The 16,914-nt window shown below is 40.7% G+C and overlaps 1 protein-coding gene and 1 long non-coding RNA gene across 9 annotated transcripts in view; one reads left to right on the plus strand and one right to left on the minus strand.

Annotated features, from left to right (window-relative positions):
• Positions 1-34: 34 nt before the first annotated feature.
• Positions 35-16,914, minus strand: part of pear1 (platelet endothelial aggregation receptor 1) — a 49,534-nt gene continuing 32,654 nt past the window's right edge. Inside the window, exons 7-23 of the mRNA XM_071468379.1 lie at positions 15,371-15,473; positions 14,817-14,953; positions 14,082-14,294; positions 12,682-12,856; positions 12,363-12,483; positions 12,057-12,220; positions 10,881-10,983; positions 9,441-9,593; positions 9,208-9,339; positions 8,917-9,048; positions 7,734-7,856; positions 7,291-7,509; positions 6,595-6,704; positions 6,299-6,425; positions 5,516-5,578; positions 4,308-4,502; positions 35-2,121 (exon numbers count right to left, since the gene is read on the minus strand). Coding sequence (XP_071324480.1) covers positions 1,970-2,121; positions 4,308-4,502; positions 5,516-5,578; positions 6,299-6,425; positions 6,595-6,704; positions 7,291-7,509; positions 7,734-7,856; positions 8,917-9,048; positions 9,208-9,339; positions 9,441-9,593; positions 10,881-10,983; positions 12,057-12,220; positions 12,363-12,483; positions 12,682-12,856; positions 14,082-14,294; positions 14,817-14,953; positions 15,371-15,473 — 2,422 coding nt within the window. The 3' untranslated portion in view covers positions 35-1,969. The remainder of the gene's footprint in view (positions 2,122-4,307; positions 4,503-5,515; positions 5,579-6,298; positions 6,426-6,594; positions 6,705-7,290; positions 7,510-7,733; positions 7,857-8,916; positions 9,049-9,207; positions 9,340-9,440; positions 9,594-10,880; positions 10,984-12,056; positions 12,221-12,362; positions 12,484-12,681; positions 12,857-14,081; positions 14,295-14,816; positions 14,954-15,370; positions 15,474-16,914) is intronic.
• Positions 12,903-16,914, plus strand: part of LOC139612635 (uncharacterized) — a 29,709-nt gene continuing 25,697 nt past the window's right edge. For all 8 annotated transcript variants that reach the window (XR_011686612.1, XR_011686616.1, XR_011686610.1 and 5 more), the window contains exon 1: positions 12,903-13,771. This is a non-coding gene — a long non-coding RNA (uncharacterized lncRNA). The remainder of the gene's footprint in view (positions 13,772-16,914) is intronic.

The raw sequence follows: 16,914 nt of genomic DNA on the forward strand, positions 1-16,914 counted from the left end.
CTTGATTTAGTACAATGTCATTCAAAACCACTGATCAAAAGTGCAGCCATTTTTATTTACATTATTATACACAACATGTTCCCATGGTTACATTCAAAAATATATGGTCATATGTTTAGGAAAAAAAAAAGCGAAAACTAAAGCATTTAAAGCACAATGTACATTCTCTCTGATACACAGGGTTTCTGTCATGTAGTTGGCAGGATGATGGACCTTTGGTTCAGTACTGACAGTAAACAATTATATGTTATAGCATTTCTAAAATTATTACAAGGCAAAATGACACAATTTACAAATAGTGACAAACTTAAAAGTTGGCTTGCTGGTTTCCTTTTTAAAACTTTAATACTTTACATAGTTTAAAATGCAGTTTTAGCAAAATGATTAAACTGTTGATTCTGGCTTATTACAAAAACACATGTTTCATATCTAGCAGAATCTAGTCATTCAGACAGTTTTGGCTTTATTTTATGTAGGTTTTTATCCAGGTTTCCAGGTGAATGGAATTTCATTTATGGTGCTCACAGCATTAAAAAAAAAATGACTGGTGGTTTTTTATTGTTGTTTTTTTGGTACAAGATATTTCCAGTAAAAAATCTGTTCATGGTGAAGTTATCTCCAGATGCAGGAATCTCAGAGACAGCTATGTCAAAACTATCAACGTGAATAAAGTGAGAAAAAGCTTTTTTTTCTTTTCTGTATTTTGTTTGAATGAGTCCTTTAAATATTAATGCAAAGACAAAACCTGCTGCTGTAGAACATTGTATTAACATTCATAATGCTGCTTTGATTTGATTTGTTCTTCCCAGTTTGATGATGGTTTGTTTTTCACATCACAAACAGTGTTTCTGTTTACACACTGTCCTTTTCGTGTCTATTTCTGTAATTGTATTTGATCTTTAGTCTCACAAAACCCTTAACAACATGTTCATCTTAAAATAGGTCTGTTCTTCATTACTGTGACACTGACAATATATTTATTTCTATATTTACAAACTTTTTCTCTGACAGCAGCAGTAAGTGAGCCACACATGTATACTTGTGTCTCTGAATGCCACATTTAAAGAAAAAAAAACAGTGATAAGGTTCTTTTTTTAAACAAAAGCTGTTTGTCTTGGCTCTTGGATGGTAAACAAATACTGTATATTTTGGTGAAGCAAACTGACTGAATATCAGCAATAAAGAAATAGCAATTTTTGGTTATTAGTCTGTGAAAAGACTCAAACACTGACAGGATATTTTTTCCAATAGCCAGTTTGCTGTAAGACATGAACTCAAATGTCTCATTAAAAATGTCCCATTATATCTTTTTTTTTTTTTGAGTCTGACAGGATTTTACAAGGAACAGATCAAAACAAAGTCCAGCTATGATGAGTTCATCCAAAGCTGCCTGTTCAAAAAAAAAAAAACTTCAACATTTGTCAAAGTTTGATTTCTGATCAAAGGGGGGCGTTTCATGTGCACAACATCTGATCAGTAGCAAGCAAAATGAGTGGAAAACTTCAATTACAGCATGTTTAGATGAGTTCAAACACATAAACATTCCCAAGTTGCCGCTTTTAACTGTGAAGTCTTTTGATGTATTTTTTCCCCTGGGATGTGAATGCAGCTGAGGCCCCGCTGGCGTCGCCACAGTCCAGCCTTCCACACCGCAGCCTGCTGGCTCCCCATTCTGGATGACAAGTCTGTCACGGTGAAGCAAGTACCACTTTAGCCCACACAAGGGCAGTGTTGAGTCGAAAGGGGAGGGAGGGGGGCATCCACAGTAAACAATAGTTCCTCAGCGGGGCACAGGCCTCGCTGCTGCTCCGTGGGTGGTCTACAGCTCTGATTGTCGGAGAAAAGCATTAAGTTTGCTCTTTCTTTGCGAGCACAGGCCAGAAATCATCCCCAAAGTGAGGAGGAGTATGGAGGAGGAGGAGGAGGAGGAGGAGGAGGAGGAGGGAAACTTGCAATGCTGCTTTGAGTGTCACTGAGGTGATCTCCTGGGGGAGGAGGAAGGGGAGGGGGGCCGGCGGACTGGTGGCAGGTCGTAGTGTCCCGGGATGTGGCTGTTCACAGGGAGGTCGTAGTGGCTCTGCGGGTCCTCGTGTGAAGCGTGACCGAGGGAGCTCTGACGCTCTGCAGGGACAAGATGAACAACACTCATCAAAAGACAGCAGCACTGAGCTTCATATAGTTCCACAGTTAACCGTATGTTAAGTAATGGTACCTGGACCTTCATATTATCTCTGCTTCCAATCTGATCTTGACTCAAATTCGCCAGGTCTTGGTCTTAAACTTGACTTGTAGTCGGTCCTGATTAAAACTGACTAAAAGACTTTATTATCTGATTGTATGACCTATTTCACTAATTACATTTATAGTAGAATTAGTAGAAAGTGTTGATGTTGAAGAAAAAATAAATGTGAACAGAGTATGTTCTAACATTTGCTCTCCATTTTAAAGTTAACAACCTACACAAACCACTTTTATAAAGACGAATGAATTGTCAGCTCAACACAGAAATTACATAATACATAGATAAATGATCAATTATGCAACTTTTGCTGACACACAGTGGATGAGAGTTGGGGTAGCAGTTCTTTCCAAAGTAAAGGCGAAGCAGTCAGCACAGGAATTACTCAACATCAGGTTATACTGTATTTGTCTTGACTGAAGTGAAGGTTTTCTGCTCCTTTTCTGCCAAGTCCTATCACAGTCATACAGTCTTTAAAAAACAATACAAACGACCCAGACTCACTGAGCACATTTTGATCCCAACAATCACAGTTTTACCTTCACAATCACAGGTTTTTGAGTTCATCAGTGCTTCCACAACTTGTCTAGTGGAGCTCACTTTACAGGTTCAAACAGGTGAGGGGGCCAACCTAAGTATTACTGTGTCACAAATCGTTGTATCTTTTATTTAATGATACAGGCAAAGCTTGTATGTTATAATATCATTAACCACAGTCATTGGCATCCATTTCTTTCTCTCTCCTCCTAACTCAGGATTCACACTGGTGACTGTCAAATTTACTAGTGGAAAACAAGACTACGTCAAAACCTAATATATGGCTGGACCGCGCTGGGCTATTTGCATCCTGCCTAGTGGGAGCCAGTTTCAGCCCTTTATCTGTTTGCTTCGCTTCTACTCTCTGTGCTCACGGTGGATGCTCATTCCCACTGGCCATAGTTCAGTCTATATGTAGACATCGGTCAGTGTCAGGACTAAAATAGATTTGGAAAAAAGCAAAGTGAACCTGGAGCGCTTTGTGTTCACAATGCACAGGTTAAGAAAACCGCAATGCAGACTTGAAGCACACCTCAAGAGGTGGTCTTAGCCAACCGAACTGTGACCTCCTCGAGGGGGTGGCCTCAGTTCAGCTCACTTCAAATGTGTTATGTTGACAGCACTGCACGCCGCGAAGGCCCCTCTAACAGAGGGCCAATTCAATTTAAAAGAGCAACAGCCAATGACAAAACTCCAACTCAGTCATGTGGTATTCAGCTGAACAATGGTGGAAATATGATCACTCAGTCAGTCAGTAACATTCACGATTAAAGGGCTGGTCCCGCTGTTGCAGTCCAGCCAAAATGAGCCAAAATACTGATATCTCCATGAACGCAATATTTCCATTTCCATCAATTAGAGGATTCAATTCTCCTAACCTACAAGAAAACCAGTTTCACATCTTCATTTATTAGCCTGATTGCATGTTGACGTATCACTGGGGGCATCCTCAGCCACCCTGAGTTTCCTCTCTCTTGCTCTTCCTCTTCCCTTCAGTGTCTGTTCTTCACTTCCATGTAAACAGTTGGCTGTGTCTAGAGGAAACTCATCCTCCCCATCTGTCAGACAGGCCACAAGCACAAATCCTGTTCTCAGTCTGACTGATTTGGATGCTTAAAGAGATTTTATTTTGAAGTCTGAACTCTTCTTTTAAGTCTCATCTGTCTCGAATGAGTGTGTGCCTTTGATTGAAGGTGGAGGGATGGTGCATTTCTGCACAATGCTCTGTCGTTCAGAAGAATTACACTGACTGACCCGACAGATCGGACAAAACAAAAGGTTTCACGGCGTCACCTTGGGGCTTTAGGAAGCTGTGATGGGTCTTTTCATATTATCATTACGACATGTTTACTTCATTCCTCTTTCACTTCCTCATGATGCTTGAACATCTTTCTTTCTTGAGTCTTTATTGAGGCAAAAAATACCACAAATACAAATACAACACTAACTACGTGATCTTGTTATACTCTAGAATAACTTTTTTGGTTGTGACACAGTCAAACTAATCGGGAGGTTTAAACTTTTCCTTCACCTCTGTGTAAGGTGCCTGTGTGGAACGGCGGCGGGCTGATCTCGGTGTACGCTCGCTCTCTGGGCACGGCCGACTTCATCTCCATGTAGCTGCTCTCCGGGGGGCAGAAGGGCAGGCCTGGCAGGTCTTTGATGGTAGCGTAAGGGTTCTCGCTGTTCAGAGAGCTGCTGCTCGCCGCCACCGTGTCCTTCAGCTCTGTCACCACACAGGACACAAAGACACAAAGGTTAAAAGACGTCTGAAGAACATGTGGAGAGTCTAGACTGGACTGGAGAGTCAGACCACAGCAGGTTCAAAGGTTAAAGTGTAGCTACTAGTTTGGGTTTGGACTTTTAAACATTTTCCTGCACATTTTCCATGATTTTCTATGTTATTAAATGAGTTATGACTTCCTGAGTCTGACTGTGGAAAGTTTGAGACCTTTTCATTTTATGGGTTGAAATGGTTTAAAGAAAACCTGATGGACAGTCCAATACCATCACTTGTGAATAATCTAAATCATTTTCATGAAATCCATGTGTTTTGATATTTTCATACAGTCTCTGATTCTGGTTTCAAAGGTCACATTTCTCAGTGAAAATCTTCAGCCATGCTCGCGGCTCTGGGGTGAGCTAAATGCTAACATCTGCATCTTAATATGCTTCTGTTAAGCACGTACATACAGTGTACTGTTTACCATGATTATCCTTCAGTTTAGTGCCAACATTTGCTAATTAGCACAAAACACCTGGTACAACTGAGGCTGATGGGACTGTCATTAGTTTTGGTCATAAACCAAAGTTTTGGACAAACTGAGTTTTAATTTTTGACATGATGGCACTTGATGAAAACATGAACACTCGTTAATCTGCACAACATTTTATCTCACTCCATCCAGTAACTGTGGAGATATATCAGTCCGGACCAATTACTGGACCAACCAACTAACTGACAATGACTAGCACTGCCGCCCTTAGAGCCATGTGAGCCAAGTGACTGATAGAGATGACGTTAAATTATGGGTTATAACCTGTATAATTTGCTTTATAGGTGCACAACAAAAGTAATCTCTTTTAAAAAGCTAAAAATCTTACTTTAACTTTCATGTCTCAGATAATCGTATAATCATGTAGTTTCATGTAGCATCACCTTGCCGATAGTTCTGGTGTTCCTACTTCTCAAGAGTGGGTAATAGGAAAGGAAAGGGTGAAAATAGGGCGATAAACTACCTTTGCTGTAATATTTTCCGAGGCTGGCACTGTAGCTGTAGCTCCGATCGATTCCAAAAGCTCCTGTAAACAATAAAAGACAAATCTGGCGTCTTCATTTGCTTTTATGGCAAACTAATCAGAAGCAGATAAGCTGCTCTGTAAACCTGCAAAATCAATACCAGGTGAGTGAACGCTGGCAATGCAACTATCGCTTTTTATGAAGCCCTTATTATTTTTATAGTCTGGTATCAGATGTGCATTGTTGACTAAAGACATTTTCTGTCCAGAGGAAATGTAATGGTCAATAAACTTTCCAGTAGACTGTATAAAAAAAAAGTACTTTCTAAGTTTTCTCCCCAGCTATTACTGGATGCTGACTTGAAATTCTCTACATTTATACTCCCTTTGTGGTGAGAATACTGTGTTATATTTGAAGGCCATTATCAAACAGGTATTTTTAAATAGAAGCCACTGATAGCTGATATTTTCTGCTGGTATCCACTGTCTTTAAGAATGATTCTTTTATGGTTAAACACATTAGACAAATTCAGCGTTTAAGGAAATCCATTTAGGTGTGTTAGCAGAAGGTTACATTAGCAGTACGTTGCAGGTTTTACTGATTATTTTTATGTAGCTGTGGTCAGAAGGTCAGGAAACCAGCGTCTTACTTTTATTGGCTTGTAAATGTTAATCCACTCATTTCATTTAAGTCTACAGCTGCAGGTCTCTCTGCGTCAGTGTCTTCATTTGAGTGAATGAAATGTTAAGTAACTGATCCTGAATGTGAATCACACAGCGGACCTGAGTCTTTGCGGGGCTCGTGGTGTTTCCAGTCTGCAGGCAGGGTGGCGTTGCTCTCAACCCCGAACAGACCCCGCCTCTCTCGCTCCATGTTTTTCACACTGCAGAACAGCTGGTTGTTGGTATTCTAAATGACAGACAGAATAATAAACCAATCACAAATCAACAATGTGAAGAAAATGTAACACGTGAAATTGCAAAGAGCTCACAGCTCACAGCTCATCTCACAGCGCTGAATACATGGCCAGCTGTTTAATATCAGATCAGTGAAGGGGTGTAGCAGAGGTGGCGCTCACCTTGATGGTGCGGTCGTGGTTGTTGGGGAGGTGCGGCAGTGGAGGCCTGTTCTGGCTCAGTGTGTGGTAGCTGGGGTTGGAGTAGTAGTGGTGATAGCTGTGAGGAACATCTGCAGGCCAAGACAAACACAAGGGATCACGTCTGCTGCTATTAAGTTACCTCAAGGTCGATAAAATGCATCTCTGTGGATCAGTAATTAAAAAAACACAACCATGAGACAGAACCAAAAACCATTACGCACAAGGAACAACTATAAAAACATCAAAATATGATGATAAATTCATTTGAAAATGCCACATCTCCTCAAAAGTCAGCGATGACATTTACAGGAAGTGCGATCTCAGATTTGAGAAACACAAGCACTAATAGCACAGAGGCTGTCGACTTTACCATGACCTCACCTGTTATTACATTGAAGCTGTCAGCAATAAACAATTAATAAATAATACATTTTTTAAAATGCCAGATGTTTCACCTTTAGTCTCTTGAGCGCTCATAGATCAACCAGTGGATTCATCATTACACACACAGCACATGATCTCTAGATTTTAAACAAAATTATTACATAAATAAGTGATAAAACCATTATGTCCTGGATTTGAATATATTTCATTGGTGTTACTACAGCACCTTAAAATCTTATAGTCATGTTTGATTGATCTGTTGGTGCAGTGTATGGTTTGTCTCTACTGTACCTGGAACAGCGTACTCCGAGTTGACTGTGCGGCTGGTGGAAAAAGAGACAGTGGGCGTGTTGTTCTGCTTGTCCTTCTGCCTGCGGCGGTAGAGCAGCAGCAGAGCCAGCAGCAAGACCACCAGGATGACGAGCACGACGATGCCGCCGATGGCCCCCCATGACTCCCTCTCGCCGGGAGGGAGAGGGACCATAACGCTCCCCGACCGCTCAGGAGATTCTGTCAAACAGGGCATGGAAGAAGAACTCAAGCACAGCGGCTAGAGACGCTTTCATTAACTCTCCACCTCTGAGGCCGGACAGGCACAGCCATACAGGCCACAGAGTTTACAAATGGAGTATCAAGGCAGTGGCATGAAGTTCTTATCCAGCTTGCTTTTAGGAAAAAGACTGACTTCCATCGCAAATGTTGGTATATATGAGGGACAAGAGGTAGATTTATACCTTGTTTGCAGTCATCTCCTCCACTTTCACAAACACAGTCTCCGGTAAATCGGTCGCAGATGAGGTTGGCCGTACAGGAGCAGGTCTGAGTGCAGAATGGGCCGAAACGTCCTGGACTACAGGCTGAAAAACACAAACACAAGGTACTCACAGTAAAACACCCATGCACCCATTAGTGGGATATGGTGCAATGCTGAAAACAATTACATCTTATTCTGTTTTATCTGTCTAAATAAAGTTTGGTTTGAAATTTAGAGCAATATTACACTGAAAAACCGCAATGATTAGCTGATTAATAAATTAGGCAGTTGACAAAAAATCAATTAGCAGCAGTTTTAATAATTGTTTCAGTAATTTTTTTCTTGTGAGGATTTTCTGTGTCATGTGCCTGTTTGATTTGTTGGTCATTCATCCTCCTCCAGAAAACTATAATTACAACAGGAATTCTGTCACTTTCATTTTCTGACTTTTTACAGAGTAAATCAATGGTTCCCAACCTTGTCCAACTCACGGCGCATTTGAAAATCTCAACATTGTTTGCCACCCACATCTGACCCCATAGAAATATGAAGGCCAAATAATGCCTCAGAGCACGATTTATATTAATGATTACGACAGAACATTCAGGATTTAAGTGAAAGCAGAGGGAGTTTAATTTGTCTTTTTTGTTTGATGGGGGAGGAATCACTTGTCGATTCACCATCTGTCTCTTGACTCTGTTTCCTTTTCATTCTTCCTGTTGCTAACCAGCTATCCATGTTGATTCTCCAGTTTTTGCCATGGATGTGTTCTTTTGGCAAACAATCAGACTGAGATAGCAAACAAGTATATGAACTGTTATAAATAATGAAAAGGAGTTTTAAAACATTTAAAAACATTATTTATATTTTTATAATTACATTTTTTCACCAAAATATTACTGTTTTGCAAATGATTTGTCAGACCTCTTGCGATAGCCAATACCACTGGAGTAAATGATTCATCAATTAATCTAAAAATAATCAGCAAATTAATCGATGATGAAAATAATTGATAGTGGCACCCCTATGAGACATACATGTATATTTAAAAGCCCTCGAGAGGGCACCCAAGGCAACTGCCAGCCCTTTAGTTTTCACACCCACAATTCATGTAACATGCATATTTCTAGTTGCAGCATGAGGTTGCATCAGGTGGCACTCACGTATGGAGCAGTCAGTAGCAGTCCAGCCAGGCAGACATTCACAGTGACCATCCCGGTGGTCACACGTGGAGTTGTTGGCACATTTAACACACACTTCAGAGCACTGTTTGCCATAGTAGCCAGCTGGACAAACTGTGAAACACACAAGGCAACCTATTAAATTACCTGCAGTTGCTTATATGGAGACTGAATGAGGGAGATTTCTGCAACATCTCCGCCATGTGCCTACACTTTAAATCTTGGAGAAAAGGCACACAGGTGTGCTGTATATTTATTGATGCAAACGCCAACCTTGGTCACAGTTGTGTCCAGTGTATCCAGGCAGACAGTCACACTCTCCTGTCACATGATGGCAGCGGTACGACTGTCCACAGGATGGACAGGACATACTGCACTGCTCACCATACATACCAGCTCTGCACTCTGGAAGACACAAAGATAAAGAGTGAGCCAGGCTAGATCTTACACAGTAAATCCAGTTCACCTCTGGGTTCGACCGGATCAGTTTTTGTCACAACACTCACTGTTCTGGCAGGTGACCCCCCAGTAGCCTGGACGACACACGCACGCTCCGTTTTCCCTCAAGCATGTGTCACTGTTGGGACAATGCTTGAAACAGGTCTGGTTACAGTGGCGCCCCCACAAGCCGTCTGAGCACGGCTCACTGCAGCGGGAACCTGGAGGAGAAGAGTGGGTAATGATGAATGTAGCAGTGAAGCCCAAATGTAAGTGTGGTGTAACTGTAGGGGGAGGGCTGGAACAAGTACTCATATCATTTACTTAAATGCAAATGGCATTGCCACAATGGAAATATACTCAATTTCTCGTCCAAGTAAAACTCCTGTATTCATAAATTAACTTCAGTAAAAGTAAACAAGTCTAAACAGTAAAATGTATTCAGCTGTCCAACATAAAATATGAAGAAGGGTTCCTTTGACTGCGTTTAATTATTGGTACATAAACCTGTGAGTGCTCTTATAGAACCAGTGGTTTTGCAAGTTTTAATCCATCAATTACATATTGTGTATACTTTATACTGACTGATTCTTTATACTGAACATTTTCCAAAGCATAGAAAACCATAAGTTTGATTGCACAAAGCCTCTGGTTCCCATTCATTGTAGCCCTGTATGAGGTTCCAACTTGCAGAGACTTAGTTCAGATAAATAATCCATCACAAATTGTCAATTTTCTTTGTCAGTAACCTTATAGGTGCAGAGCAGTTGTGGGCAGAAACTCTTTTAAAGCCTTTCAGGAGCAATGGGTTCAATGTGTTTACTTGTGCTCTGCTACATGGGAAAGGGAAAACAAAGCAAAACAAAGGGAAACATTGCACTTTTTACTCTGCTGCATTTGTTTAACATACAAACATTTAACATTAACAAACAAGATGTCATTATCTTCTAAAATATGATGCATTGCTATAAGAGTAACACACCCACCAGTAAATAAAGTCGTTAAATCAGCTGCACATTGACAAATTACAACAGTAACATTATACATTAATACATACATTTATTTTTAATACTTATGCTTTACTTTTACCTGATTTTACTTGATTTTACTTTTATTTCTATATTACATTATTGTAATTGAATACTACAGATAATGTAATAATAATGTTAACAATAAAATAAAATAAAAATAAACAATTTGTTCACTGTGATGGATTATCTATCCTATAGAACTTTTAAAATGTAAACTAATGGTGGAGCCAAAGGCAGAAACTCAAACAGCAAAACCTGAAAGTCTTTGGTATAATAAAAAAAATGGTTGACATTAATGTAAAATTGGTTATTTGAAGTTAGGCAAAAACATTCAGTCTCACTGCTGGTCCTTCAGCTCAGAGAACAGGGTGATCAGAGTGGTTTCAAACCTGTGGCTCCCTCATTTCTGTTGGACCAGACTCATCTGTGATACCAAAGCCAAGCTGGCAGCGACACCAGGAGGACGTCATCACTTACCCCACCATCCTGGCAGACAGTGGCACTCCCCGGTGGTTGCTTGGCAGCCGTCGGCATGAACACAATCACACCTCTTCAGGCAGCCTGGCCCAAATGAGCCCATCTGCACATGTGAACAAATGCCAACGGGCACAGAATTGTCAGGGGAATCTCTTCAACATTTGGCCAGCTCAGTCAGAGTCAGACAAAATACTATACTGGCAGTGTGTTGTTATAAAGACAACCTGCTGGGCTGGCGTGGCAAAGGCAAGGGGGGGGTACACATCCAAAACTCAGATTAAAGCATACAGGGTGAGGGTGAAGTAAGGGATGAAAAGCTGTATGACATTTCTACAAACTGTCCAACCAGAACAAACATGTTCTCTATAATTATAACCCTCATGATTTGTGTATGAGTTTTATCAGAGACAGCGGCTCATTTGACAGAGAATAAACATATAATGCATTCAGTGTATTTTTCTTATCTTCTAGAGTTTGTATTATTTTACAAAGTGCCATGTGTTTTCATGCACTGCTGTGGTTTGAGTCCAGGACACTTTCTTTTGCTGTTAGAGGCAAACAGAGACTAAGCAATATAACTGATCTTGTCATTACATTGTGCCCTAATTGGTACTTTGCAGCTCCTTTTATCTCAGATTTTATTATTTTATTTCACTATGTATGTATATATAGTATATCTATATTTTCTTATTGAGAATCTTAGGAACAAATTTTTTTTCTTATTTACCTTTTTATTTTTATTTGCACATTTTTTCCTGACAAAAGTCTTTATGACTTAAATTCTTACAAGTTTGGGCTAATGTGATGCAAGTTTCATGAAATGAAACAGATTTATTCTCTGTATTGATGGTTATTTGCATTTTTTAAAGATCACTGGCTAGAGGTTCTAGTTTACTAAACTTTTTAATTTAACAAACTGGTGGCACAATCTTGCAGAGAGATAGTGGGTTTATGGAAATATTCATATTGTTTTTGTACTCAAGGTTCAGGCTTTGCTATAACTGATTCCCAATAGACAATTGCTGCACAAAACAGACGTGCAATAACAATTCACACTTTTTATGTAGAGATGAGGTTATCTGATGGATTTTTCATTATGAGTTTGCCCACCTTTTACCCACTTCCTAAATAAATACAAATAAATGAAGCTAAAAAGCCTCATATTCAGGCACTTACAGGGCATGGTTGGTCACAGCGCGCCCCCTGCCAGCCGGCTGTGCAGGTGCAGGATCCATCTGCAGGGTTACATTTTGCCCCGTTGGCACAGTGGCAGGTGGCGTTGCATCCTGGGCCCCAGGTTCCCTCAGAGCAGGGGGTGGAACAGTCCGGCCCTCGCCAGCCTGCAGACACACAAAGGACCGTTAGCCATGATGGACTCGTTACATGGTTGATCTAAAGTTCTTTCACCATAGTTGTGTATTCACCAGTCGAACATTCAACACTTTCTCTTTATCAGTGCCCTTCTCTGTCTCAGTGTTTTACCCTCTTTGCAGAAGCACGTCCCGTCAACTGGGGAGCAGTCGATAAAGTTTTTACAGGAGCATTCCAGGGAGCAGTTTTTACCGTAGGTCCCACTTTTACACTGACTCTCACAGTGCAGCCCCTGTGATAATACATAATAATATCAACTTCAACAGGGCAGATGATATCTGAGATTTTAATGTTACATCTACAGTTAGTCATTAGATCTGGGAGCTAATTCACACCAACAGAAAGTATATACACATAATTGATTCTTAAAACTGATTTATTAGCTCATCCAGTGATTTCTTGCTAAATTATGCCAAACTGCCCCACTCACCTTGAACCCTGGGGCACACTGACATTGGCCAGTGGCGCTATCACACACCCCTCCATTCACACACAGACACGGCTCCAGGCAACCGTGACCGTAAAAACCATGAGCACACGTCTCATTACAGTACAGTCCTGCCCACCCAGGCTGGCAAGTGCACTCTCCTTTCATTGGATGGCAGCTGGACAATGGAAACAGAAGTAAATGTGATGAAATCCCAACAAAAACACAATGGAGCTGTGAGAAATTAATGACTCTGCCAAACCAACACACACACACACACACACACACACACACACACAAAACAAAACAAAACAAAGACAAAAACAGTGCGTGCCAGTCTGTCTGTGCTTTGGGTGTTTCCTCATTATTTTATTAAGGAATTTGTGTTGACTTATCCTGCATTTCTTTTATTGATATAGTCAGAACTGCTCTGAAATCAGAAATAATCTGACTGGTTGATGATACATCTCAGCTGGTGAATCTGAGGACAATTTAAGCTAAGCTAAGTGGCTAACAGGTAGACTCACACGTGTTTTCAATTAGTCTGATTACCCTCCCAGGTCACCAAGCTCAACCATAACAAGAATGATAAAGATATAAGTTGCCCAACCTACAGCTGCAACAGGAGAGTGAGGGAACTGTCAATCAAGCAGAGTTTGTACACGCCCACTCAGTCCTAATCAGGTGAAGTAAAAACACCTGTGTGGGTGTGCCATGCATGCAGCCTCACTACAGCGAAGCCAGGTAAGAGCTAGGAGCAGAGCTAGCATAGCGTAGCATAGCACAGTGTACAGCTAACATCAAGGTAACCTGTATTTGGTTCAAACTACCTACTAGTCATGTTAGCTGACCTGCTGACCCTTCTTCAGTATAATAAAAATAATTTTACAGGTCACTGCCAATTTAGACCACAGTTTATTGTTTTCCAGTTAACAGGTTGCTGACATTAGCTGTGTCTGACTGGGAACCCACACAAAACTGTGGCCTTTGCAGAGACAATTTACTCCTTGTGGGCAGCGGTGGCTAACCAGGCCGACCAGGATGAGGTGTTGAGGACTTGAAAACATACTGTACTTGGACCAGCCTTACAAAGGTGAGATTTAGTATATTGTATCAGAAGTAGTTTCATACAGTATTCTTCATGCTTACAATAAGAGAAGCCGCACTTTCTGCTCAAAGCAGCACAAATCTGATTCCTGAAATATCTAAAATCTTATATCTAAAAAGTGAATGAACTACTGTTTAAATGAGGCTGCCAGTTGCAAGCTAACTTGTCTCTTTGGCGCTACTCAATTTGGTTTATCTCAACCAAAATTGGATTATTTCTGCCTCCAGTGTAGCACAGCCTCAGAAATATTTTAAAGCTTCAGCCCCTTTTCCTTCTCCTGGCAGCACCCACTCACCTGAGTGTGTGTTTGTCCTGACACAGACATGTACGTTCACAGTGCATGCCATATTTGCCAGGTGCACACATCCTGTCCCTGCAGTGTGGACCACTGAAGCCTGGCTCACACAGGCAGCCTCCATCAATGTTGTAGCAGCGGGCGCCATTTGCACAGTCACACACACCTTTGCAGTCCTGACCATAAGTGCCTGCGGCACACTCCTCATTACACCTGAGGGCAGAACACAGAAGGTTATGTAGAAACAATAAAAAGCTCCACAAATGGGATATAATACACATGTCTGTTCTTGATTCGCTCATGAACCACAAACCAAATCTTAACTTTTGTTTTGTGTTGCGGTTAGCCATTAGTCTTTATTCTTCTGTCTCTGGTGTTTGTTAAGTAGTTAGAATTTGATATTAAAAAAGAAATATGGCTTAAATGAACAACTGTTCAGTGACCAGAAATCATGTAATGTGATTTCAATACACTGCAAACTCCAGTGATTTATATCAAAGGACATCATTGCTGAAACATCTAACCAGGCTTTCTATGACTGAGGATTCAATTACCCTCGCTGCCTCGGGGACAGTTTTGTGTTTTGGTCTTTCACTTGCAGTGAAGGGAGAAGCTGTCACTGACTGTACCAGACACCAGAGATGGCATGAATTGGCCAACAGGACGGCCTCATGTACAAGGAAGGGAGGAAAAGACAAATGCAGACACATACTCGACATTTTCACACATACACACCTGTTACCAGTGAAACCTTTAGCACACTGGCACTGTCCGCTTTCAGGGTCACATTTGCCCCTGTTGTGACAAACACACTCCTCTGCACAGTTTGGTCCAAACCTTCCCTCTGGACATAGCTCTGTACACACTGCACCCTGCAGAGGCAGAAACAGAAATACCAAACTAGTGTGAGTGCATGAGTGCAAAAACTGGAGCACAACACCACCAGTTTATGCAGTTACTCATAAAATAATTTGTTGCTTTTCTCTCTGATGGAATCACAACCATGCCTCCTCTTCTCCTCCAAAAGCAAAACAAAAAAAAACAAAAAACAAAAAAACAACCTCACGATGAATTTTTCACATCAGTGGAAAACCATGAATCTGCTGGTCTCCAGAGATGACAGGTTGCCTTCAAAATGTCTTTAGGAATAAGTCAGAGTTGAGAAAGAGACTGTTTGTCCAAAGTTTGGAGCCAGCTGGAACAGAACACATGAGCTAATCTGAAATCTGGAAACCTCCACGGACAACGTGAAGGTTAGAATCACTGGAAGCTCAAAGCTGAAAACTTACCGTCCAACCAGGGGGGCAAGCGCAGACCCCTTTGCCCCTACAGATGCCACCATTCTGGCAGGGGCATCTTATCTGGCATTTCCTGGGACACGCCTTCTCACAGCTGTGGAGAAGGATAAAGACGATGCTTAATAGCAGGTTAATGGACCACTTTAGGCAGCAACACCCCATGTGTCCTGGGACATTCCTGAGGACTTAAGTAAATGTTGTGTTCTACAGTAAAAGAGCACAGAACGACTTAGACAAGACTGGTTATTGAAGCATCAGCACAAATGGTAGTGGAAAGTAACTGAGTACATCTACTTAAGTACAATTCTGAGGTACTTGTACTTTATTTAAGTATTTCCATTTTCTGCTGTTTTATGCTTTCACTCTGCTAAAGCTCAGAGGCAAATATTTGACTTTTTACTTTGTTTGATAATTTTTTGTTTGATAACTTCAGTTACATGTTACTTTGCAGAGTTTGACAATAATACAAAATATAATCAATAAATAAAGTGATGTTACTATAGGAAGACTTCATGGATCCCAGGTAAAGATTCATATGCTGTACAGCAGTATATATAGTAGTTACAATTAGTCCCAACCTTACCAGCTGCAACGTTAAAGTTATGTACACATTAATGCAGAAATAATCAAAATACAATAATATAATATTATATATATTTTTGTTGCTAATTTTGTGGTCAATTTTTAATGCTTGACTTATGTGTATTTCTATACTGCAGTGTTTCTGCTTTATAGCTGAGGACAAAAAAGTTGACCCATACAGTACAGACAACATTTAACTTTTTGTACTGCCATATTATAAAAAAAATAGTAGAAAAAAAGGGCAGAGTAAAAAAAGAAAAACAAACAGTAGCTCCCTCATTACTATAAGACTTGGCAGGACAACAGCTTTGTGGGAATCATCAGTACAGTTGGAACTTGTCTTTGACCAATCAAATTACTTGGCTTAAACTTCCTGTAGCACAACTCAATGCTAGGATATTATATTTTCTAATACACCCTGGAGGTGAAATAACATGGACAGACTTCAGATATACACAATTCATCAAGGAGCTTTAGCCCATGATCTGTGTTGCCAAGCCCCCTTTTTTATTTAGCTCACAGTGGTGTGTTGTGTTTTCACATTGGCAGTATAAGAGTTTCCACTAATATCTAGTGGGGAAGAATTTTCAGTGCTTACTCATCCTCAGGGGCATCTAAAAAACGGGGCGTAACAGATGACTCATGGATTATAGTGTAGTACCTCATCGTCTTTTTTCCATCTTAAAACTGAGTTGTGGAAAAATAATGTTGTTGGCCATGAAAGATCTGTGTCAGTCAGACTCTATAAGATAATGAAGTAGGGTAATGAAGTGATGTGTAATGAAGAGAGGTATCAAATGTAATAATTAACTGTAGATAACCAAATGGCTCATACCAAAGGGGACATTGTATAATTTTTTTAGCTACGCTGGCGGTTCGGCTCTGCAGATGGAAATGTTTGTCGGTTGGTCCACTGCTTTGGTCCAGATTGAAATAGCTCAACCGTTGGCTGG

The sequence above is a fragment of the Trachinotus anak genome, unplaced genomic scaffold (assembly GCF_046630095.1).
Source record: "Trachinotus anak isolate AG129_WGS33_773 ecotype Australia unplaced genomic scaffold, CSIRO_AGI_Tana_v1 ptg000032l, whole genome shotgun sequence".
Taxonomy (NCBI): domain Eukaryota; kingdom Metazoa; phylum Chordata; class Actinopteri; order Carangiformes; family Carangidae; genus Trachinotus; species Trachinotus anak.